General features: G+C 39.4%; 1 protein-coding gene across 1 annotated transcript in view; it reads right to left on the reverse strand.

Moving 5' to 3' along the window:
• Window positions 1–921: 921 nt before the first annotated feature.
• The window catches only part of Kcnmb2 (potassium calcium-activated channel subfamily M regulatory beta subunit 2), a 303,871-nt gene continuing 280,296 nt past the window's right edge, over window positions 922–24,496 (reverse strand). Inside the window, exons 3-5 of the mRNA XM_004639334.2 lie at window positions 19,609–19,779; window positions 15,568–15,763; window positions 922–2,645 (exon numbers count right to left, since the gene is read on the reverse strand). Coding sequence (XP_004639391.1) covers window positions 2,361–2,645; window positions 15,568–15,763; window positions 19,609–19,779 — 652 coding nt within the window. The 3' untranslated portion in view covers window positions 922–2,360. The remainder of the gene's footprint in view (window positions 2,646–15,567; window positions 15,764–19,608; window positions 19,780–24,496) is intronic.

Here is a 24,496-nt window from a genome sequence, read left to right on the forward strand (position 1 = left end):
TCTTTCTTTTTCATTTCTATAATCCTTCCGTGTTTCAGACTTTCCTCATGTAAAAGCCCCAATGGCTATCATAAGGGGAAAATCCTAGGATGAGTCTTTTCATCTCTGCCCACTTCCGTGGTGAAGTGACTTACCATCTCTGAGCTTCAACATTTTCATCTAGAGGATGAGATAATAGTAACATTTCCCTCAGTAGTGTTCTAAAGATGAAATTAAGCTGGGAGCAGTGGCCCATACCTGTAATCCCAGCATTCAAGGAGGCTGAGGCAAGAGGGTCAGCTAGTCTGGACAACGTAGTAAGAGTCTGTCTCAAAATAAATAATAAGAGGACTGGGGATGTAACTTAGTGGTAGGTTACTATGAGTTTGACTCACAGCATTTAAAATATTATCAGTCATGGGTCTTTCTATTTTAATATTGAATATTTAATTAGATACACACTTAAATTACCTAAAGGGGCTATTGCTGCATTGAGATTTAAGAAAGTACTAGTCAATATCATTTTGGTGAAATTATAGTGAGAGTTATACATTATTATGTAAAATATTAGTTGAGAATTTTTAAATAAAAATCCAAAAACCATATCTTATAATTTTACTAATTTCATGTATATTTACTAATTCACGTACATTTCACCTTTGGGTCATTTGAAGGGAAGCTTAAAGAATGTTAAAGACTACCAAGTTTCAGCCACATACTCCTGAAGATTTCTCTACTATCTTCACAATTATGCTTTTTAAGGTAGAGTAGAAGGCAACGTTTCCCAAATGTTTACAACCTGCTATGCGTGTGTTTGATGTAAGAAGGAACTTTATATATAATTCCTTAAAACACCTCTAAAGATACTACATTACACATTTTTGGGTTGCCATGTGTTTATCAGCTTGAAATGCAAGAAGTATTCAAATCTTGGAATGTAATGAATTTTTAGAAAAAATTTTAATTACACATTTGAAGTTCTGGTTACACCCTAGGGATTTATTTGCTTATGAAAAGTCAGACTATGAATTACAATATTGCAGAATAATTTCCACTTCAGCAGGTTAGTTTTACCACTCAATCCACAAGTGACTTGTAAAATTTTGCAGTACCTAAAAAACTTCAATACTACATTACAAAAAGTTACTTAAAGATTGATGAGAAAGATAGGTGTTTATCTTCTCTTTTGATATTGATATTAAATAAAAGATGAAATGTTTTATTTAAAACCAATCCCTCATTCCCTCCCACCCAAATATAATAAGTAAATAGCAACGTGAAGAAAGGCTTCCTTTAAATCTGTTGTTCAATCCAAATGTATGTTAGGAAAAAAGTCTATTTTGTGTATAAAATATAGCAACCAAAAAGGGAGTTTTAAATAGAAAAATAAAACATGTAGAGGAGACAAGTATTCTGTGTACATAGCTTTAAAATTCCAACAGGGAACACTTGTCAGAAGAGAGACAACACATTCACGAACTTCCAAAGAGCAATTTTTTAGTATGTTAATTTGCCACCACAGATTTACCTCCTCACTAGTCTTTAGCAAGTAGCAGTTTAGTTGAAATGAAATAAAGATTTTCACTCAGGTACCTGCATTACACAGACTCTCCTGGATTATAAGAGAGCACCTATCAGCATTCAGTCAGTTTCCGGGTGGGGAAACTCCTTGTCAACATTATTCTTTCACACAGTATCAAGGTCTTAAATGGAAAAGGGCTGTGTTTATTTTCTCTTTAAATCATAGGAAGAGATTCTATCATCGATTAAGGAAAACATCTCTCTTGGAAATCAGTCAACAAAATTGAAAGCTGTGAATAAAAAGTAACAAAAGAAAAGTAACAGTGCAGGTTCCCCCTTCTGTGTAGTGAAATGGTAAAAACACGAGGAAAATGCTTAACACCCTTTAGTTAAGAAATCTGGTCCCTTCAGTTGCTGCAGGGCTCATTTTACAATAGGAAAAGAAAAAAATAGTTTTGGCTATAGCTTCAGTAAACAATAAATGATGGGAAATCTTGTATTCAAAAGATCTGATGACTCAGAACACAGACTTCATCACATTGACATTGTCTACATTCCTCCACAAAGCTTGGCAAATAAGTAACTGAGCCCTATTTTGGCGGAAGGAGAGAGGGACGTACCAGTCCCAGCATCAAAACAAAGTTATGAAAACCACCAACGAACACAAACAGTATTTCTTCTCCTGAATAACAAAGACGTCATGTTTGCATATAGAACAGCTTTTGCATTATTGCTCTACGTGTGATAAGATATTAAGGAACTCATAACAGACTGCACATTACAAACTTAAGGTTCTTTGGTGAAAAATGAGAGAAAACAGTATTTGAACTTTAAAGAAAACGATTTTATCCCTTATGCTTTTATCTATTGATCCGCTGGATCCTCTCACAGAGCAGGGAGAGGTACTGGGTGAGCTTCACCATGGCCACGATCACCACGCCCCCAGCCATCATACACGTGGGCCAGAAGAGGGAGTGGAAGAGCACGTTGGAGCTGTAGAGTTTGGTGAGGATGACGCTCTTCTGGTTTCCCTCTGGATCAGAGTAGCAGGAGAAATGCTGATACTTCCTGAAGTTTTCCATGACAACATTCACCAGCGACATGGATTCTTCAAAGTTTTTCCCACATTTAGGTATATAGGAGCACTGTGGAGAGTGAGACAAACGGTCACCAAAAGATGCTCTAGGGTGTGGGTAAGTGTGTGTGAGTGTGTGTGTGTGTGTGTTTGTGGGACACTAAGATGGGCTGGAGTGCATTGGCCAGCTCGGTTTTATCTGTGAAATTCTTGCTGTAGTTGTATTTTTTAATGCTCAAACTGGTATCTTTATAAACCTTAAATTATCACACATTGATGAAAACAATATTTTAGGGCATCTGACCAAAATGTTCTTTGATACATTATTTGTATTTTATACGAATAATGTTCATTTATACATTATTTAATTATTGATTGATGTCAAATTATAATCAATATGTTAATTAGCCTGATTTATCCATGCCACATTGCATATATTTTAAAAAATAAATGACTGCCAGTGGTGCGTTCCATCCCAGCCTGGCTACTTATTGAATTAGTGAGTCTCTAAGTCTTAATGAAAAATAGAAGAACTAGAAAACTGAAAGTAAATGACCCCCATCGGATTATTTTTGCCATGGCTAAGTGTAGTGGGTTATACGTATCCCTTGGAAATGTATTTCTCCATGAAATAACAATGTCAACTCTTGTCAACTTTTGTCCTGAGCACAATCTGTTTGCATCACATCAAAGGTCATCACACCATCCCAATATTAAAGGCAGCTTAAGTCTTGTTTTTATGGTTTGATTTTATTTTATTTATCCAAGTCACTTTGATCACCTGGTCACTGTCATTAAAAAACAAAAACAAAGAAACAAAACCCAACAGTTATAGCTCTGGTGACCTGTTGAAAAAGGGAATCTTGGGAAGGATAGGGATGCTGAACAAAGTATCTCATGATGGGCGAGCCATATCAATACAGTTTGCTGGTAAACCAAGGGGGGGAAAAACAGGATCAAATCAGTTTGTTCTTCATTCACTATCAATGTAAGAATTTACTAAATCTCTCCTCCTCTCTCAAGCTTCTTGCTAGCTCTTCTACACCACTTAGACCCTTCAATTTTTCGCCACAACATCTCGTATTGCTACATCTCGTGTTTCCTTCTTGACTTTCCTCCAACTCCACAGCCCCACCAGTTTGACCTTTTCCTCCCTGTTTCCTCTTCCTGTCCCTCTTTCCATTGCAAGTCTATCATCCCTTTCCCTCTACTCTTTTTATCTTTTCTTTGAATAAAGATGGAGGGCTGGGGATATAGCTCAGTGGCATAGGCACCTGCCTGGCAAGAGTAAGGTCCTGAGTTCAATCCTTGGTACTGAAAAAAAGAAATATTTTAGGGGCCAGCCAAATGGCTCAGCAGATTAAAGCTCCTGCAAGCAGGAGTAGGGGCCAGGGGTTTGATCCCTGGGCCTGCCGAGCCCGCCCTGCCCTCAGGGTGCGCTGAGATAGCAATTGAGACTGGGCATGGTGGCACGGGCCTATAATCCCAGCTCGTGGGAGGCTGTCAACAGGAGAATCACTACAAGTCTAATCTAGTAGTGAGACCCTGAACACCCTGTAGACCCTTCCCTAAAATTAAAAAAAAAAGAATACAGATGGAATTAGAATAACTTATTTATAGCTTTTTATTATATAATTAGATATATTATGACATATTTTACTCATTTGAAAGTGATCTCAGAGGAGAAGAAATTCCTGTGAGCTTCTTTCCTTGGTCTGTAAATGTAGATGAAGCTGATATAACAATGAATGTTTTTTTTTAAAGTTGGGAAACAGTGACTTACATCCCTTTTCTGGGCAATACATAGAACCTCGTTTAACTCTTCTCTTTATGGTAAATACTTATCAGTAGGAGATAAAGTTTCCCTGCTCCTTATTTTATATACTATCAAATTATTACTTTCACTGACTTACCTGAATTAAAGTGGTTTCTGATAGGATCACTGTGAACCTATAGACCATTTTATTATGATTTAGAAAATTGTGGCTCCTGTTCAAAACATTATTATTTCAGTTGGAAAATTATCATAGTAACTGGATTTAAAAACAACTCACTTTGATCGCCACTTACCAATTTAAAAATTGTGATGATAAATATTTATCTCAATAACCTCAATAACCTAGGTGATTGGTATCCCTAGGTTTGTATAGTGAACAGCCTACCAGACTATATGTGGAGAGGCAGATACGGTGGGCATGGGTAAACTCTAAGGTACACTGTAGGAGATTTGTACACCCAGGATCTTAAAATCTCAGAAAAAATTCAACCTGTAGTTTTCGCAGGAAGAAATATAAAAGACATTAAATGAGTTTTATTTGGAGTACTCTTCCCTCTGACTTTATTAGTGGGTATACAGATACTTTACTAAATTGCAATTAATTTGACTATTGCCAGTAGGAAGTTTCTTTGATTAGTGAAGCTAATGCATGCTGGCATTATCATAAGCCCTTCTTAAAGTGATGTTGTCATAGTAAGCCCTGGTTGAGTCTCAGAAATATAACTAAGAATAAATGGGAGTATATTCATATTTTTGAATACAACAGAGCAAAGCAGTGAAGGATCTAAAATATCTTTAGGAAGCCAAGATTTCATGGAGGGTTATAACTTAGTACAATTGGTCCGTGACTGCCAAAAGCAAAATTTCCATCAATTGGATGACTCTAGATCAAAAAGCTATAAGACAGTTATGGGGCTACCTTCTGTTGGTCCTTTTAAATGTCTTTAACATTTTTAAATTGAGTTTTGAAATAAAGCAGTAAGAACAATAAAACAAATAGGAGACAAGCCATTTATGGCTGAATTCAAAGAAAGCCAATTTAGAATATAAATGTTTCAGGTATATTTTTGTGCCAAGATAGTTTATAGTAGTAGTTTCAGTGGTTAACTGTACTAAGTTATTGAAATGATCTCAATGAAAATGTCAGTCCATTAAATATGAAGTTTTTTTCCTTGGCTTATGCGCTTGTGAATTGATTTGGCTTAAATTTGTTTTTAAAGAAACATTTGTCAGCCAAATGGTAGTAATTCTGTCACTAGGTAAGATTCTCCAAAATAAAACAAGATATAAACTACCTTTGAGACTATATAACATGGCTGTAATACAGGAGCTGATTAAAGCTATTAGGATCTGAAGTGCGTGCATTTAGGAGTGGCCAGATGGGACACGTTATATGCAAGCCTAGATTCGGGTCCTCACACCAGTGGCATCTGTAGGAGAAATAGGCACATGCTCCTGAGAAAGGATGCCTTGCCCTGGTGTTTCTAACTCTTCCGGCCGTCTCCAGATGTCACATGTTGACATGCGCATGCAATTTGGCTCCTGCTTCATTGTTATGCCCCTGGAAAATTCTGCCATATGATGATTATTGTTGATGGCCCCTTTTGTGACAACAAATCTATGAGGTAGAATTAAAAGCTCCTGACCTATGTTCGGGACATCTGGTTACTGTGTTGCAATGGGCAGTTTATGTGGCCGCCAAAACCAGTTTCACCTATCTGTAGAGCAGCAAGAGACTTCTTAGAAGATCTCTGTCAGGATTACATGAAGACTATCCATAAGACATTGATAAGGTTTTGCAAGCACATTTTCCTGAGGTAATTTTCCATTTGCCCACATGATTTTCCAAAATCTTCAATTAAGTGTTGCATACTAAAGTGTGAAATCTCTATGAAGACAAAATTAGCAGCTAAGTGATTTTCACAGGGTAGAACTGTCCAATGTTCTGGTCTAATGTTTTTTCCCTTCTGGCCTAAAAGATTTGATCATGCTAACGTTAGGATCCTGTTTCTGGTTCTTTGGCTCAAACTAAAACCATATGTGTATTCCTGAGGCTAGTATAAATTTGGATTGAAGATTTAGCTATGATTTCAGCATATGTTTGGAAGATAATTTTATGTGGTTGATGTAGAACATATTATAAAATGTTTTTGAACAAATGACATTTTACTGTGTACTTCAAGTAGGAAAAAATCCAGTGTACAAAGGAAAGATAAAGATTTCAGCATTTTTAGATCATTCATTTTTTAATAGGAGGTATAGGGTTTAAAATATTTAAGTTTTAGACTGTATATGATATGTAACTGAAAACAATATGTTAGTAATTTTTTCTATACATAATACACTTAAGTATTGACCAAAGCATGTTAGTATTTATTGTGGCTATGGGTAATTTTTTCTTTTGTACTTTAACACAGAAATACAAAGACCTACCAATACTTTAAGGTAGACATTCAGTATTTTTCCTCTTAAACATGACTTTTTTTTTTTTTTTTTTCCCAGAACTGGGTATTGAACTCAGGCCCTTGTGCTTGCCAGGGAAGCGCTTATTCTACTGAGCCATCTCTCTTGCCTAATCATGACTTGTGCTAAAAAAACTTTAAATTGTTCCTTGGATCCCCTGGATACTTGAAAGACAGGAACTTCTCAATAGTGCAGAAAACCACACAATGGTCCCATGGGCATAACCTTTCTGCTTTCAGCTCTGAAAAGCCTGTGTCCTTCGTGTCTCTGATGGCCTTTTCCCTTGCATGGTTAATGAAGACCCAATAATTCCATTTTCTCTTCAACTTTTTTTTTTTTTTTTTTTTTTTTTTTTTTTTGTGGCTGGCTCAGCTCACCCCAGGAGAAGGGCTGGTGCGGCATATGGCGCTGGGGATCGAACCCTGGTCCCTGTGCTTGCCCAAGCTTGCCTAAGCAGATACTTTATGCCACTGAGGTATCTCACCTGCCTCTCTTCAACTTTTTAGAACATGCCTGAAAATTTCCTTCTCGTTGGTTTACTTCCAGGATCACCTACATCAGCAGAGTTATATTTATTCTCATGATGGGCAGCATTTTTGAGAAACTACCTGTTGGGGTTTTTGTGGACATGCTTCAGCAGTCATGTGAGAAGCAAAGTGACAGGCCTTCAGCCTAAGTTAGAGGTGCAGGTGTGTGTGGTACAGCCGAGGGAGTGGCATGTGCCTGGGTCACCTGGCAGCCTCCTTTTTCTTGCAGTGGCAGCAAGAGAGCTTCCAATTTCTCAGGATCTTCTGAAGGGATGTGTTTGTTTTTCCTGTGCTTTTTTACATAAGAAGGAAATATTTTACTTCAAAAAACAGAAGTTTAATAAAATCCAAATAGTATTTATTGAATGCAGATACATACTGTGCCAAGGTTCCCTGATAACTTGCACATAGGTGTCCAAAGCATAATCCAAGATAATTAGAGGGAAACATGAACCACAACACAAGGTCAAATGATGTGATGGGACAGGAATCTGCTAAAAGGCTTTTAAAGTAAAGGATGATATTGTCATTGAGGTTGATCACAAATCTCCTCTCAAAACTCAATACCCAGGGCACCCTAGTCCACTATGCTACTGAGTTAAATATATAAATAAAATTGCTTGTGTGAAGTACTTATTCTTGGTTCAAAGTGGGTGGAACTTTTCTACTGTACTTATTGCTATTGTACCTAGCAATATTATGTACATATTTATTAGCTATATATACTGTGCCAGACTTTGTTTTGTTTTGATTTTTTTTTTGGTGTATTTAGTACAGGGTTTACAGGGTGTTCTGGGTCTCACTACATAAGTTAGATTTGTAGTGATCCTCCTGTTTACAGCCTCTCAAGCCCTGGGATTACAGGCGTGCGCTGCCGAGCCCAGTCTCAATCGCAGGCTCAGTGCGCCCCGGGGGCGGGGTCTACACGGCAGGCGCAGGGATCAAACCCTGGCCCCTGCATCTGCTTAAGAAGGCACTCAGACTTTTTTTTTCCTATGGTAGAGAATAAGGTATAATTCCAATATTCAAAGAATAGTAGCCTTGAGTCATTTTGACCCATAAGTATGCTTTTTAACTTTAGAGTTCTCCAAATATTAGTGATGGATACAGGAATTGAGAGAGTGAGTTAGGGCTTCATTTTCTTTCCATTTCTCAGACTTACTGCTCTTTATTACTGCTTTAGTTTGTGCCCCTAGTGTCTGCTTGATTGGGCAAGCAGGGCTGTTTAAGGTGGGCAGAAAAAAGGAAAACAGAAGCCGTGCCTTCTACGCATGGCCATTTCTTTCAGTGTTAAGACAAAGTTCCTCCTAGAGAGACTTTCTTTTCCTGTATTTACTCAAAGCACTCACAGCTGTTATGACATTTTCTGCTTGTTTTGAAGTAGAGAAGAAGCTTAAAAGATCCAGGGAATTCACTAATAAGATAAAAGCATCTAAGCTGTAGGATTAGTCAATACTCAGAATAGCCCAAACCTTGGGCTTCAGGGTCCATGTTGTATTGCATTTGACCCAGAGTGAGTCAGACATCTAATTTCCCTTTGATGCTTTGCCATGGTTGTTTTTCTTGACACCGGGATGGTAAAGGTTTTTTTCCCTGCTTTTCTTTTTGATGCTCAGAAACATCAACGTTTATGTGTACCTCTTTCAGCCACCTTCTTCCTTTCATTTCTGCTCAGAGGTGTCTCGGTGGTTCCACACTTGAGTTCGGTGAGGACTCACTAGTTTTGTCAAACACACACACACACACAGACACACACACACAAACACACACACATACACACAGACACACACACACTTGTGAATCTATGGTTCATAGGCAGTTTCAGCAAATTTCTGATAAACATGTCAAAATTTAAGGTGCTAATTATTCAAATGTCAGGTATCAAATTTTAGGGCATGTTTCCTACCCCCTTTCTGGCCCATTTTAGAATGAACATCTGTCTGCTTGATATTCGCTCTCTAAACTGATGCTGAATATCCGAGCCTAACTTTGTCTGGATTCCACAGAATTATCTAACCATAATTTTATTCCTTTCTGTTGGTCCTAATCACCCCGTGGAAAGTGACAGAGTGATGTAGATTCTGCTCACCAACATATTCCAATAGAATGATATGTATTTTATGGAATTTGGAATTTTTAGATTTGTTATCTTTGTTTTCCCTAGAGAGTGTTCTGACATTATTTTCATAGGAGTTGGCATGATGAAGTAAAGAAACATGGATTCTAATTCAGATCTAGTTAGTTAGTGCTTGCCTCAGTTTGGGAAAATTATTTTCTGAGCTCAGATTAGTAATTGTAAAGTAAAAGATATTTACTAGTGCCTAACGTGGGATCCCTGCTCCAATTAAATAAGTCAGCTTGCGTAGAATATTTAGTACTATGTAGTGTCTCACATTTAGCTCTTGATAAAATTTGGCTATTAATTTAAGAGTAAGATTGAATGAAATTGTTTTAAAATAAGGTTTTAACATAGAGCTGGGCAGGTATCCCATAATAGGCGCTTAATAAATTCTGGGTCTCTCTTACTTTTCCATTTAGATTCATTATGTTCTTCCCTTTTCCATATCTTAATACTGTGCAGAGTAACTTAAGAGCTTTTCATAGAATCCCAGGATCTCCTAAAATCGAAATGTACAGCTAAACAAAACCTAAGCAGGTCTCTGCCACTGTCTGGAAATAGTTTTAGTGTCATAAACGGACAGGTGAGAGGGCCAGTCGTCCAGGGGGTGGAGGTGAAGGTGAGCCAAATGCCTGGCAAGGCCCAGGCAGGCCCTCTTCACTCTCACAGAAAACAGAATTATTACTCTGCATGTTGGTAGTGGTGAGCTTGGGGAATCCTTGTGCAGATATGTACAGTCTCTGGTCTTAGATAATGTATAACACTTTGGAGTGAGTGACAAAATGTAAGGTGATGTTACATTTGAAGTAGAAAATAAATAATCTATGGAATCTACTCTCCACTGAAAACGTTGTTTTCTCTATGACAGCTACGAATAAAAATCACATAGATATGGTATCATACTATTCAGGAAAAAGTAGTTTCTTATTTTATACTAAACTGCACTTTGAATAAGCCCTTAAAGCAGATGGGAATATTTTGAGAATCCTTGGTAAGCAGAAGAAATTTAAATGCTCAAAGGTGATTGGAATGGAGAAATTCACAAGCAAAAACTATAACGAGTAATACTCAGCTACTGCTTATGATTCCAGTGACAGCCAATGGTCAAGGGAGGCGGGGCCCGTGAGTATGGTTGCAGCTCCCAGAGACCATTGCTGAGGCAATTAGCAGGAGCGTGCCAGCTTATCAGCTTCAGCAGCTTCGGTTGTACCATTGACAAGAGGCTGAGTGTTGGGTTTAAAGGCTAAAGGGAAAAAATGAGGATATGCAAAATTAAAATGAAAATTCTTTTGAATGCGTTTCTGCTAAGATGCAGACAATTCAATTAATATTGTTTTGCCTCCTATTGTTGCAGGTTTGCCATTGTCAGTACTGCCTATGTATCTCAACAAAACTGTGCCCATTTCTTGGCATCTGGGGGTAAAATCATTATTTTGGTGAGGTTTTGAGAGGTAACAGGAAAGGGAGGTTCGCACTGAGATGTCTTACTTTTTCTTTGCTAGCAATATCCTAAATATTCTTCACATTGCACAAAGATGGTTTAATAATCTTCCAACTGTAGATAACTCTGTTTCAGGATATATATATTTTAATTAAAAACAGAAATGATCTGTGGGGAATAAAGAACGATTAGGCCAGGGAAGTAGGCTGAGGGTTTGCTGCTTCTTCCTCAGCAGCATTTGTTGATTGTGAATGTTGTGGCACACCCAAGGGGGCTGGTGGCAGTTTTGAACACCTCCCCAAGTTGTGGGAGGGTATTATCACTGAGGGACTACCAATGGGGCCCTGATGACTCCTGAACTCACTTTGGGTGAGACTCTGAAGAGCAGCTGCCTAGAAGTAATAGTCAACATGAAGTACAGGTTCTCACAAGAACTGCACTAGAATTGAGCATCTCAATTTATGAAATCTGGGGCTGGGGATAGAGCTTAGAGGCACAGTGCCTGCCTGACAATCATAAGGTCTTGAGTTCAACTCCTGGTATCAAAAAAGGAAAAAAAAATTGATTTATGAAGTCAAACACAGTGCTTTGAAATTGCCCATTTTCTTAGGGGCTTGGCAAGCACAAATGGAAGTACTTTTTGGAAAAGATGACATTATCATGTCACTCTAGGCTTAAAGTTATTTTTGTAAATAATTTTGAGTATTTGATTCTAAAACTAAATCACAAATTCAGATAGTTCAAGATAATATAAGTGTCAATGAAAGAAAACCATGAGAGGTGAGTATATAAGGGCTTCAGATATAGAAATCATTAAAATAGACTTTTAGACAGTTATAATTTTATTTTTTGAATTGAAGAACACACAGAACAAGAATTAGAATATTGCAGGACAGTGGAATTGATTAAGCATGGAATGGACATTCTAGGACTGAAAACACAGTATGAGGAATTAGTGTAAAGGATGAAGTTAAGAGATTTGCAGAGCTGAGGAAGGAATTGCTGAACAAGAACATCTAGAAGGAAACAAAGTGAGATAAAGGAAGAGAAAGGCAGAAGAGTGAGGCACACAGGGAACATAGTGAGGATGTGCAGCGTGTGGCCATTAGGCTCCCACAGGGAGTGGGTGGGTGAAGGCAAAGCCAAGGTTTGATGAGGTAATGACTCAGAGTTTTGTGAAGTTGACAAAGAATATTGAGAAAAGGAAAAGAAACCCTGAGAAGTGCTAAAAAGGCTCAATAAAAATAATTTCATAGTTTGCCATGACTGTGAAGCTGTAGGACACAAAAGAAAATAATCTCTAAAATGTCCAAGATTACCTTCATGGAAGGGACACTTAGACTGAAAGCTGATTTGTGAACAGGGACAATGCTCACTGGAAGACAATGGAAGTAAACAGCTGACTCAGAATTTTGGGTTCAGTGAGTGCACCCTTCAAGAATAAAAATGAAATAAAATATTTCCAGACAACTAAAAAGTGAGAAAATTGTTTGGCTTAGAAATTGCACAAAATACCAATTAGACAGTATTCTCCAGGCAGTGGAAAAATGATTCCAGATGGAAGATCAGACAGAAGGGACTGAGGAATGATGGAAATGGAAACACACGAGGCTGATATATATTAATATTTGCACTCAAAAAATGTCTACAGGAGCTTAAAGTATTTATAGAATAAAAGGACAGCACTATGTAAGCTAGGAAAAGAACAACCAAATTTAAAATATTTTAATGTTCTTGATTAGTCAAAACTACCATTGTAATCTGCAGGCTAAAAAGTAACAGACTAAATAACTTCCAAGAAAAGAGAAGGAGAAGTGGGCTCATAAAATAATTCTGTGAGGAATTTAAAAAAATGACTGGAGCTAGTCACCGTCGTTATCCTTATGGAAAAACAAGACTAAAGAAACCCACAAATGTGGTCCCCATGTAAAAATCAGTTCCAGGCAGTTTGTACTCTGTAGGTGAAGGGCGCAATAGGGCTAGCTAAAGGTAACTGGGGAAGAGATTGTATGAAATCAAGACAGGTAAAGACTTATTAATAGAACAACAAAAACATTAAATAAAAAGGAAAAGATTGGGCTAGGGAGACAGCTCAGCAGCATAATCGCCCGTCTGGCAAGCACAAGGTCCTGACTTTGATCCCCAGTACACCCCCCAAGAAAAGGAAAACATTGACGAAAAGGGTAGCCACGTGACCAACAACCAATGAAAAGGTTCTTAACAACAGTAGGCATCAGGACTAGCAGGAAATATCGCTATGTTAGCGCCAATTAACATTACAGATGATATCAAGTATTGGTGAAGATTTAGAGCAATATAAACTCTCATACCCATGGAGCTGGTGAGAATGTGGACTGGTACAGGTATTTTGGAAAATCATTTTCCATTACCTATTAAACTTTAATATATACTTTATGACCTAAATAGTTTGCTCCCAGATTTATATCTGACAGAAATGCAGGTACTGTGGGCAAAGAGGCATATGCAACAATATCTGTGGCAGAATTATTTGTAATGACTCAAACTACAGGAAACTCAAAATGCCTATCAACAACAGAATGACTACATAAACAGGCATCTATGTACAATGAAATGTGGTACAGTAATGGAGATGAACTGTAAGGAAATGGAACTACACCAACAAATAAGATGTGTGAGTGAAACCAGATGCAAGCAAAAGAATTCTGTATGCTTCTATTCATATAATGTTTTAGGCTGAGGCAAAAACTGAAATACAGCGCATGCAAATATATGCTTAGGTGATAAAACTACAAAGAAAACTAAGAAAGCAGTGGCAGTATTGGCTAGGAGAGTGGTTATAGCCTGTGGTAGGGGTGATAGCCTGTAGTTATTAGGAAGAAGCAGGATGGGTCAGTCTGAGGTGAAGGAAGTTTTGTTTTACTCTGGTAGTTACTTGGCAGCATCCCTTTATAATAAATACTTGAGCTGTAGTTTTTCATTTTATGCACATTTCTCTATATGTATTATAGTTTGCATTTAAAAACAAGGTAGTAGGGCACAGAAATCACATGATGGCCTAGAACAATGCTCAGAGCAGACAAGGCACGGGTGATAAATTTATAACTGGGACTGTTAATGGTAGCTTTATTCCCTGTTTATAGCTGAAAGAATGCATTCACAGGGCTTTCATGATAAAATGTCAAAAAGAGGAAATGGAAATATTCCTACTTTTTGATGTCTGTTCAACTTTGGCTACTTTCCAATTCCTTGGAGATGTGAGCATTTTATAGGCATTCATCACTACAGATCAGCTTTGATTTAAAAATCTGACTTGAGGCAAGATCTTGAAAAACAAATACTTGGTGAGGGAGCTGCGCTTTGTACATTTGCAGCACAAGATTAGGACCGCTGTTGTTTGTGGCTACTACAAATGAAAGAAAATCAGAGAAAACATTTTCAAATAACATTCTCTGAAATATTCATTAAGGTGTGTCCTCAGAGGTATTTGCAAGAATTCTTTCAAGTTATTGTAACCAAAACACAGAACGAGTTTCTTAGTTTGCCTCCTATATTTGGAACTAATCCTATTCATTCTCTATGTATGAAACCTCTAAACTACTGCACATTCCCCACTCCATAGGAGCTATAAGCAATACCATTTAAGCCTGGCAATTGTAATGCAAAGTTTCTGCAGAACAAATTAGAGCACCTGAAGGTTTTGACCTGTGCATATGAGCACACTGTCTTCTTGGAAAATGGGAGCAGGCTGTCTGGACATATACATTGCTACTATAAACACAAAATCAAAATATGTAATTGATAATGGCAGGTTGGTTCTGCTGAAATTTTACTGGTCATCTCAGACCTTGTAAATACAAATTTTATGTGCCACTTTAATGTAATACACATTTGTTAAGCCTTTATTATGTGGACCTGAATTTATCAGTGTTGACAAATTCAGCCACTTTGAATATAACATGAAGGAGATAGACAGCCCCCGCCCCATGGTTTCAAAGCCTTTCCTGGGTCAGGTATTGTGCTCTGCCCAGCGCTCCATGCTCTGTCCTATTCGAACCAGGGATTGAACTGCTTTTCACTGAGCCATCTCCCTAGCCTGATCTGGCCTATTCTAATCCTCACGGTGACCTTGTAAGGTAGCTCTTTGCTATTGTCTTTTTAGAGAAAAGGAGGCTGGTGCTCAAACAGTTTGTTCCATTCCCAAGGTCACAGAACTGGGTGGTAATGGCTGTGGAAAAATAAAATACAGCTTATCCTATGGCTACCAGATATATGGCAAATATCCTATTGTCTTGTTTTAGTCATGTACATTTCTGAGTAAGCTCTACTTTTACTTTGAGAGCCTATTTGTAGACAGAGAAGAATATATCTATCTCTCTCTCTCTCTCTCTCTCTCTCTCTCTGTTTATCTATCTATCTATCTATCTATCTATCTATCTATCTATCTATCTATCTCCTTCCAAATACAAGTCAAACCTAAATCTATACCACCACAAAATTGGGGAAGGATTTGTCCCTATCTTGCCAGAAAATGTATTTCCCAGGCTGAATGTTAAGCTGTGTGATGGAGGAGGAAGGGCATACTTCCTGGTGGTATTTTCTTTCGAAATGCTGGCAGAAGGGAACTTCAGAGAATATGACTTGGGTGTAGACCCCTGTGTGGAATGCTCTGAGCCAGCCTCCTACCTTCTGATTGATTTTCATGGTCTCTTCGGTGTGGTAGAGAAGGAGCTTTTCCCCAGAAGAAGTCAGGTTCACATACACCTGGAGGCAGGGGTACTGAGAGAGTTTCCAGCAGTCGGGGCCGCAGCTGAAGGAGCAATTAAATGTTTCCGTGATGGATGCATTCAGCAGGGTGCACTGAGACTCTTCAGTCCACACACTGCAGAGAAAGGGCAGACAAGGAAGAGGCCCGTGAGCTTCTGGCAAGGAAGGTGTGACTGGAGGGCTGAGCCTAAGAGGCTCTTCTAAGTTTCTAATACAATCTTCCAGTACAAAGTTCGTGCCTTTGAATGGAGCAGCTTTAGGCAAACTACAACATAGCGCAGACAAAGTTTGGTACCTGAGAATTTCCTCAGTGGCTTCTGTTGGACATAATATTCTCCAGTGCTTGGCTGGAGTGAATATTTTTCTTTATTGTATGTTCAAGTAAGCATAAGGCTTGCTTGTAAATAACGACCTGTACTCACCCACCCTGTATTTTTACATTGTATAACTTCTTGTCAGACTCCAGTCCTTACCTCTGTTAGGTATCATGATGTCCTTCATTTCAAGCCAGTTTGTAAGCAGAGAAAGTATAGGCAGGAGGCAAAGAAGGCAAGAGGATGGATGGTTGGGGTCAAACTTAACAGATGAAAGAACAGCAATATAGCACCTTAAGGCCATTATAGTAAGAGAGAAAAGACAACTCAATCCTTTGATTATACTAAAAGAATCAAGCACAACATAGACAAGGACCCCTACCTGGCAACTGATGAAAGTTGTGATTCTATGCAGTTCCTTATTTCTCCAAGGCTTAGGCTCATTCTATTGAGCTATCTTGCCACCCCATGAAGGCTCTAGAAAGGAAACTTTTCTGTGCAGAGTAAGGGTTAATAAAGATGCCTGGGCCTCTCATCTGGAAAGAGTCCACCTGCCCGTTGGTCAACTTTCATTTTAAAATGCCTTTAGTTCTATGATCAAGGTTAACGTTTGTAATTAGGATGGAACACACCAGAAATCAATGTTTCGCTTGTGGCTGTAAAATGATTACCATAGTCAAGAAAACAACGTGTTTTCAGACAGATTAATTGCCTTTTACTTTGCTGGATTTGAATGGACAGCTCCGTGCACTCTTGTGTGTGTGGCGTTTCATGCCGCAGGCAGGCTACCAGAGCCGCTACGCACTGGTCTGGCAAATTGTATTTTCTTGGGACATGGATGGTAAGATTTTCTTCTACAATCAGGAGAAAAGCGAAGATGGTTGTAAGCAGATGGGGGGGCTGCAGGAAGGTTTTGGAATCAGCGAACATTTGGGGCCCGAGGCATCAGCGCTTTCATTGAGAAAGAGCACAGCTGAAGGCCGCCAAAGAAATGGCGGAGCAACACAATTGTGAATGAGGAGCCCTAATTTTAGCAAATTACTGTATTTCAGCTACATTCTGATTCTAAAATGAAAGTATTAATTGAGATGGAGAAACGACTGCCATAAAGTGGTCTGAATGTCTTTTGGATTGAAACCCTAATTTCTCTTTTGAAAGGGTCTTGTTTCTCTAAGCTGAACCACCAGAGATTTCTCTCACTGGTTTAGCAACACTGGGCTTACCTGTTTAGAAAAATACTAAAAATGAAAAGTGTGCAAAAATCTGTTATCTTATTTTTTTGAAGTATTTAGTACAGGGTCTACAGGGTCTCACTACACAGGTCAGACTTATAGTGATCCTCCTGTTTTCAGCCTCCCAACCGCTGGGATTACAGGTGTGTGCTACCACGCCCAGTCTCAATCTCTGTCTCAGTGCGCCCCCGGGCACTGTTACTTTAAAAAGTTTATACATAGCAGTGTTTCTAGGACTTGAAAATATAGTACAATCATTTGGGGGAGCTTAAAAACTGTTGAGGAGTGGGTTCCACTTCCAACAAATTTAATATAACCCCATTTAGGGCACTAGTGGTAGGGCCAGAGGATCAGCATTTTTAAAGCTTCGCAGAAAGTTGAAATGTGTTGTAGAAAACACTGGCTTGGAAAGCAACAGAGGGATGGTATAGGGTGGAAAAGACTAAAGGTTGGGAATAAACAGAGACAGAAAATGGCAAGAATAGGGACTCAGTGAGTAGAATGTTGTTTTGAATCTTAATTGCCATGTGTCAGAGCACTGGACAAATCATCTCTTTTGCAGCTCGATTTTATCATTCTTATAATGATTATATTCATATTTCTAGAATAGTTGTGCAGTTAAAACAATGTATTAGAAATCTCTAACATGTGGTATGCAGATTACTTACAGAAATAGATTTATTGTTATTATTAATTTTTCTTTCTTTCTTTCTTTCTTTCTTTCTTTCTTTCTTTCTTTCTTTCTTTGTGGAACCAGGGATTGAACTCAGGCCCTTGTGCTTGCCAGGCAAGCGCTAATTCTACTGAGCTAACTCCCTGGCCCTAAATAATATTGAAAAATACTATATACCAGACACTTCTGAAAGTTCCCATTAGAAAAAAAGGTGAACCATCCAGGAAGATGGTGGTGTGGTAAGCAGCAGAGAGAGAGCCTCTCTGACTGTGCTGTCCACACACTGGCATATAGCAACAAGAGGACGAGAAGGAGGAGCGAAGTGGTCCCCTGGACCCAGGAAGGACCTGAAGCAAGAATTGAAGCCTACAGGGAATGCAAACAGAGAAACTTCAATAAAGGAGGAAGCAGTGGGCAGAGCCTTCTCCCTGAGTCAGGACTCACTGCAGGGAGGGGCAGTTCACCCCTGCAGGCACACAGTGACTGCTCAGAACACCAGGGGCCTCCATGGAGAGGTATACCAGTGGAGGGGAGTGGTGCACGACAAGGACTACACTAACTGAGGGTGAGTGCAGAGGGCTGTCATCCTGCACAGGAGGGGACTGGCCGGGAGCCCTCTTGGAGAGGGGGACAACTGGCTCAGAACTCAAAACGGCTGGGTCTGCCTAGCAGCTCCCAGCTGAGGTCAAGCCCACAGAAGTTGTACTGAGAGCTGACTTCTGTAGGCTGAACAGGATTGGTCTCAGGCTCACTGAAATTACCTACTGCCCCGCATGAAGCTGCTGCTGGCTTGCTGGATAAATCAACACAGGTCTGGAATCTGTTTCCATATGTTGTCTATCAGGGACAACAGAGAAAACCTAGAAGTAGACCTTTTCTTTTTGTATTGTTTTTTTTCCTCCTTCATTGTTTTCTTTTTTTATAGGAGTGTGAATGTGTTTTGTAGTTTCTGTGTGGTTGTAGTTCTGTTCTGCTGTGCTTTTCCTTTTATTTCTTCCTTCTACATCCTTCCTGTCTAGTGTACAAGTTTCCCAAAGTTAGTGTGATTCCCCTTCATCCTCCAGCATTGCCTCTAATCTCTTTCTCTTCTTCTACTTCTCTATTTTTTTCCTTAACACTTACTAAATTTTTTGCCCTAGAGGGTAAAATTGACATATTAAGGACTAATTTATCCATATAACTTTCTGGTTTGTTCTAGACTGTGTTATATCACCACAACTCTAGCTCATATAGTTAAAGGTGACAAATTAATGGTTGCCTCCATTTGTCATTGTCTAGACTGTGTTTGATGCTCTTGTTCTTACTGATTGTACCAGTTTAGTCAAAGTGACATAATTGTCCTAACTAGCTTTTCTTCCTGGTATTCCAAGACTGTGGTTGTTTAAGAGTTATAGGAAAATACTATGGGTCAGTGCTAAAGAACCAAGGGCTGTGACAAGCAGGCAGCAACTCTTTATCCCCAACAAATCAGAGAGGTGGGATCTTGCAACAGATTCAAAAGCCCCAAAACCAGCTATGCCTGGAAGACACCTCTGAGAATTACTTATCTCCCTAATGGTTCTAAATATTAGCAATAAAGCAACTCAACATAGGCAATTGAAAAGCATCAACCCAGGAATTAAACTAATAAAAGAAAATAAGAAAGGGGGTGAGACAGATGACTTTGGGTGAAATTGAGAAATATAGGAGACGCGGGAGGGAGGAGACCCACAGCAGTGCTCCAGGCACCCCATGGCATTACCTCTGCATGTAGGAGCGCAGGAGTGTGATTCCCAGCAGGAAGTACATCATGATGGAGCACACCATCATGGCCAGTCCCAGGAGAATGGCCCGGTCCTCTCCAGCTTTCAGTGCTGTGACTGTTTTTCTTTTGTCTAGGAGGTCGTGGTCTCTGATTTTTTGGTAGAAATTTCTGAAGTTGAAAATAACATAGTCTGTTATGAAGTTCATGGTTAATCAGTATGACTGTAGAAAGAGGGTAAGGTTTTACTTCCTAGAGCTAGAGAACTAAAAGAGCCTTCTAAGATTGCATTAATGTAGCTGGATTCCAGCATGCCACTACTCCCTGTGAATACACACACATATGCACACATGTTTATGGACACACATGTATGCATGAGCATATACACACATGCATGTGCACCCACTCAGCAGAAATGAACTTTCTTTACCTTAGGGATCCTCTCGTTTAGCTATAAATTAATTTTCCTTCTCTCCAGTTGTAGAGAAAGAAAGCAGCATTCTCAGTCTCAAAGCAGTGCTTTGGGTGTGTTGGCTTTACCATTTATCAAGCCAATCATCACTGAAAGATCTCACAATTTCTGTGTACCTAATTGAACACCATTTCAAATAAATGACAGCACACATCAGAAATCTATCAACGTATTCTTTATATTCCCTAATCAGAGAGAGACAGAAATTATTTTGCTTAACATTTTTTAAGCTTGGGTTTACTCATGGTTCTGTTGGCTTGAGTTTTGTGAGTGATGTGAGATGTGCAGAGGACTGAGACCCTCTTGTCGGAGGTGTGAACATTCATGTGATTTAGAAGCATTAGTCAAGTCAAGGACAGAATCTAGAACTTTTGACAGTTTTATTAGTGCTTTTTTTGGAGCACATAATAGGGTGAGGAAAAACATGGGTCCGGAGTCATTGTTTCTTGTGTTCAAATCCTGATTTCATTACATTCTAGGTATGTGATCAATAATAAATTCCTTAGCCTTTCTGATCCCCTGCAAAGTGGTAATAACATTTAAATGTATTGGAATAGCAGAATGAGGCAAGCTAAGTGAATCACCTGAGAAAATGACTGGTATGAGGTGTTGAATAAATGTTCCCATTCAAATATGGCACGAGAAGCTATGGTTCAATGACATTTTTTTTTTTTTGCGTTACTAGTGATTGAATTGAGGATATTGCACTTGCCAGGCAAGTGCTTATTTTACTGAGCTATCGTCCTGCCCCCCTCCCTTTTTGACGTAAATGTTAGAGCATCCTAAATTGCTATCATTCTCCTAAGAATTTGTTTTCTTTTCTTTTTTTAAAAATGTATTTGGTATAGGGTCTACAGGGTCTACAGGGTCTCACTATGTAGATCAGACTCATAGTGATTCTCCAGTTTTCAGCCTTCCAAGAGCTGGGATTACAGGTACGTGCCACCATGTCCAGTCTTAAATGCTGTCTCAGTGCACCCCAGGGTTGGGGCCAACATGGCACACTGGGGATCAAACCCCAGCCGCTGTGCTCTGCTTAAGCAAGCACTTTAATCCAGCTCCTAAGAATTTATAAAAGACAGAATGCCCAAGAAATAAATAGTGTAGGGCCATTGAGATAGCTCAGAGGACTAAGCGCTGCTTAGGCAAGCACGGGGACTGGAGTTCAATCCTCAGCACCACATGCCAGATCAACCCTGCTTCGGGGTGTGCTGAGCTGGCCACTGAGACCTGGCATGGTGATCCATGTAATCCCAGTGCTGGGGAGGCTGGGAACAGGAGGATCACTATGAGTCTGAGCTGTATAGTGAGACCCTGTACCAAATGCATTAGAAAAGAAAAAAAGAAATAAATACCATAGAAAGCTTAGAAGTGGAGGGCTGGATTTAAAAGAGGGATAAGGTAGAAAATAATGAAAAAAAATCTGGGGTGCTGGATGCTGAGGGAAACACATGGGATGTATGAATGAATAGTAAGCCTGTGCGTCAAGAACCACACGAGGCTGGTGACCTAGGTGCAGCGCAGGGTGTCCCAGGTTCTACTTTAATAACAGAGTTTTGAATCATGAGGCCAAGGAAGTGGGAGTTGGGAGAGCTTTCCTGGGCTTACTGGGTCTGTAAAGCAAGAGGAGGACTAGTTGAATGCTGAAAATGGAGAAGGAAGCTCTTTAGTCATATTTTCAGTTTTAAACAGAAAGGCAATGTGCTCAAGTATGACTTCAGATTTTCCAGCGTTTTTATCGCAGATCACTCATATTTCTTGGGAAAGAAACTACTGTAGAATGCAATGTGGACCTCTGCAAGGAGTAACTTTTGTTTATTCCTCCTGTTGTTTGTACTGTGGTCTATTTGTTGAGGGCTTATGTTTAACTTTATGCTCCACAGTGGCCTTAGTGGTGTTTATGGCTGAAATCTGTTCTAATTGATTGGTTCCTTCTGGGCTAGTTATTAAATATTTTGACTCTTTATAAAAGTGGGACAATGTGGATGCATTTGATGTATTTCCAGAAGAGTCTAGGGTAGAATGTTTATTAATGTAGTTAAGGGTATTTAGATGAACTGATTAGCCATTGTTATCATCACTATTTTATGTATTTATGTATGTATGTATTTATTTATTTATATTTTAGGGAAGGGTCTACAGGGTGTTCAGGGTCTCACTACTAGATCGGACTCATAGTGATCCGCCTGTTTACAGCCTCCCAAGAGCTGGGATTACAGGCGCACACCACTACCCCCAGTCTCAATTGTCATCTCACAAGCCCCTGGGGCGGGGCCTGCACAGCAGGCCCAGGGATCCAACCTTGACCCCTTAGCCTGCTTGAAGGTGCTTTAACCCACTAAGCTATTTGGCCAGCCCTTATCATCATTATTTTAGAGATCTCTTCACAAGGAGGTTTTCTTAGCGTTTTCTTGAGGCATGGGCACAGCATGGGAGCAGAGTCCCAAGTGAACAGATGCCTTTGTTCTTCTCTTCGGCTTCCACTTTCTCTCAGCTCCTTCTCATCATTGTCAGAGGACCAGAGAGACCCTACTTTCTGTCATTTACCAGTTCCTGAGGCTCCTGAAATTGGACTAACTTGCTTGTCATGCTTTTGAGTCCCGTTGGCTGCCAATGACCCTCCCCCTAAGCTTTCCTATTCTTTTTCTAGATTTCCTTTGGAAATTGCAGGATTAAATAAAAGCTCTCTAAACACGACCCTTTATGAACTTGAAAAAAATTGGCACCCATTAGCAGTAAAAGCCAGTTGGTAGAAAGACTTTTGAAGCCGAAAAAGACAGGTTGAGGCTGAGTGGCTTCAAAGACCTGCTGTAAAATAATAATCTGCTGTTACTTTGCTAATATTATTTATCAACATGTATTTAACTCTGATGGCTGCCACTGAGATTTGCGTTTCCCACAGATGGAAGCCACGAAGGCAGAAGCAATATCTTCACAGTTTTTGAATATTAGGCTGTCACACAGCAACACTTATATCAGTCTATACCCGCAAAATAGATGAAGCACAATCAATCATTTATGTCAGCAGAACAAGAAGCATATAAAAATGATTCAAACAGGTAATTTACAAACAAATCACAATTTCAAAATAGCTAACAAATATTCTTCATATGCTCTGAAATGGATGGTGAAGGGGAGAAATGATTGGTTTCTACGTAAAACATAAGACCCCTGGGAAATCAGGATATCGCCCAGTAAAATGAATGTGTTAAGTGAGTGGAGTCCATCAATAATTAATGGATAAATAAAGGAACAAATGGATAATTTGGAAGGGAAAATAGTTCACAGTAGGTCCACCAATTTATCTTGATCGTTGGTAATCTCTTGTTTTTGGGGATAAGGACCTTGCTCAACAAGAAGACAGATGTGCAAATGAATGTCAACATAGGGTACTAGGTTCAGCGACAGAGTTACTGACAGAGCTTCATGAGACTACAGGAGAGGGGCAATTTCCTCAGCTTGAGGGAATGGGACAGGGAGTAAGAGTGGAGGTTAAGGAAGGTACCCTGGAAGAGTACTGCCTTCAGCAGAATTTTCAAGGTTGATTCAGAGTTAACCAAATGAGACAAGGAGTGGAGGACATTTCAGGTGGAAGGAACTGCATGAACAGAAAGATGGAGGCTTGATAATTGCATAGTAAGTATCAGAAGCTTGGTAGTACCCCTGGGATGAGTGTGGGACATGAAATGGGCAGATAGATTTGAAAAGGTAGGAGGCTTATGAGGGATTTTGTAAGTAATTCTAAAGAGATTGGACTTTATTCAGTAGTCAACAGGAACCTGTCAGAGGGTGATATGATCAGAACTGGGTTCCAGAATCATCACTGTGGTCGCAGTGTGGAGATTATGTTGAAACAGAGCAAGACTTAAATCAGAGAGAAATGAGACATTGTTTTGGTTGTTTTAGAGCAGGATGGAGAAGTCTAGATCCAAGATGAAGACTGGGTAGAGAGAGAGAGAGAGGGTATAGGGAGAAAAAACCTAAAGCTTTGCTGATGATTCCGGCCTGGTGGGTGTTGGACTCCCAACTTCCAGCTAATAAGCTTCAGTTGGGAAAGAAAGTGTCCACACCTGCCTCTGAATGGGTTTGTCAGGTGATCCTTTCTACACACAGCTGTCCTCCGTGCACACGGAAAGAGCATGGCCCGAGTTCTTTGGTGGTTTCTAAGGAACCACTAATGAAACAGATTATTATTTTACAGCAGGTCTTTGAAGCCACTCAGCCAGCCTTTTTCGACTTCAAGTCTTTCTGCCAACTGAATTTTATTGCTAATGGTTACCAGTGTTTTTCAAATTCATAAGGAATTTGACTTTATGTGTTTGAAGTACATTGCACCTTGGATCTTGGGAAGGTAGTGAGAGTAGGCCCTATTGAGTAGTTTTGCTGTAAAAGTCAATATTTATACATGTTGAAAAT

The sequence above is a fragment of the Octodon degus genome, unplaced genomic scaffold, assembly GCF_000260255.1.
Source record: "Octodon degus isolate 3935 unplaced genomic scaffold, OctDeg1.0 scaffold00110, whole genome shotgun sequence".
Lineage (NCBI taxonomy): Eukaryota > Metazoa > Chordata > Mammalia > Rodentia > Octodontidae > Octodon > Octodon degus.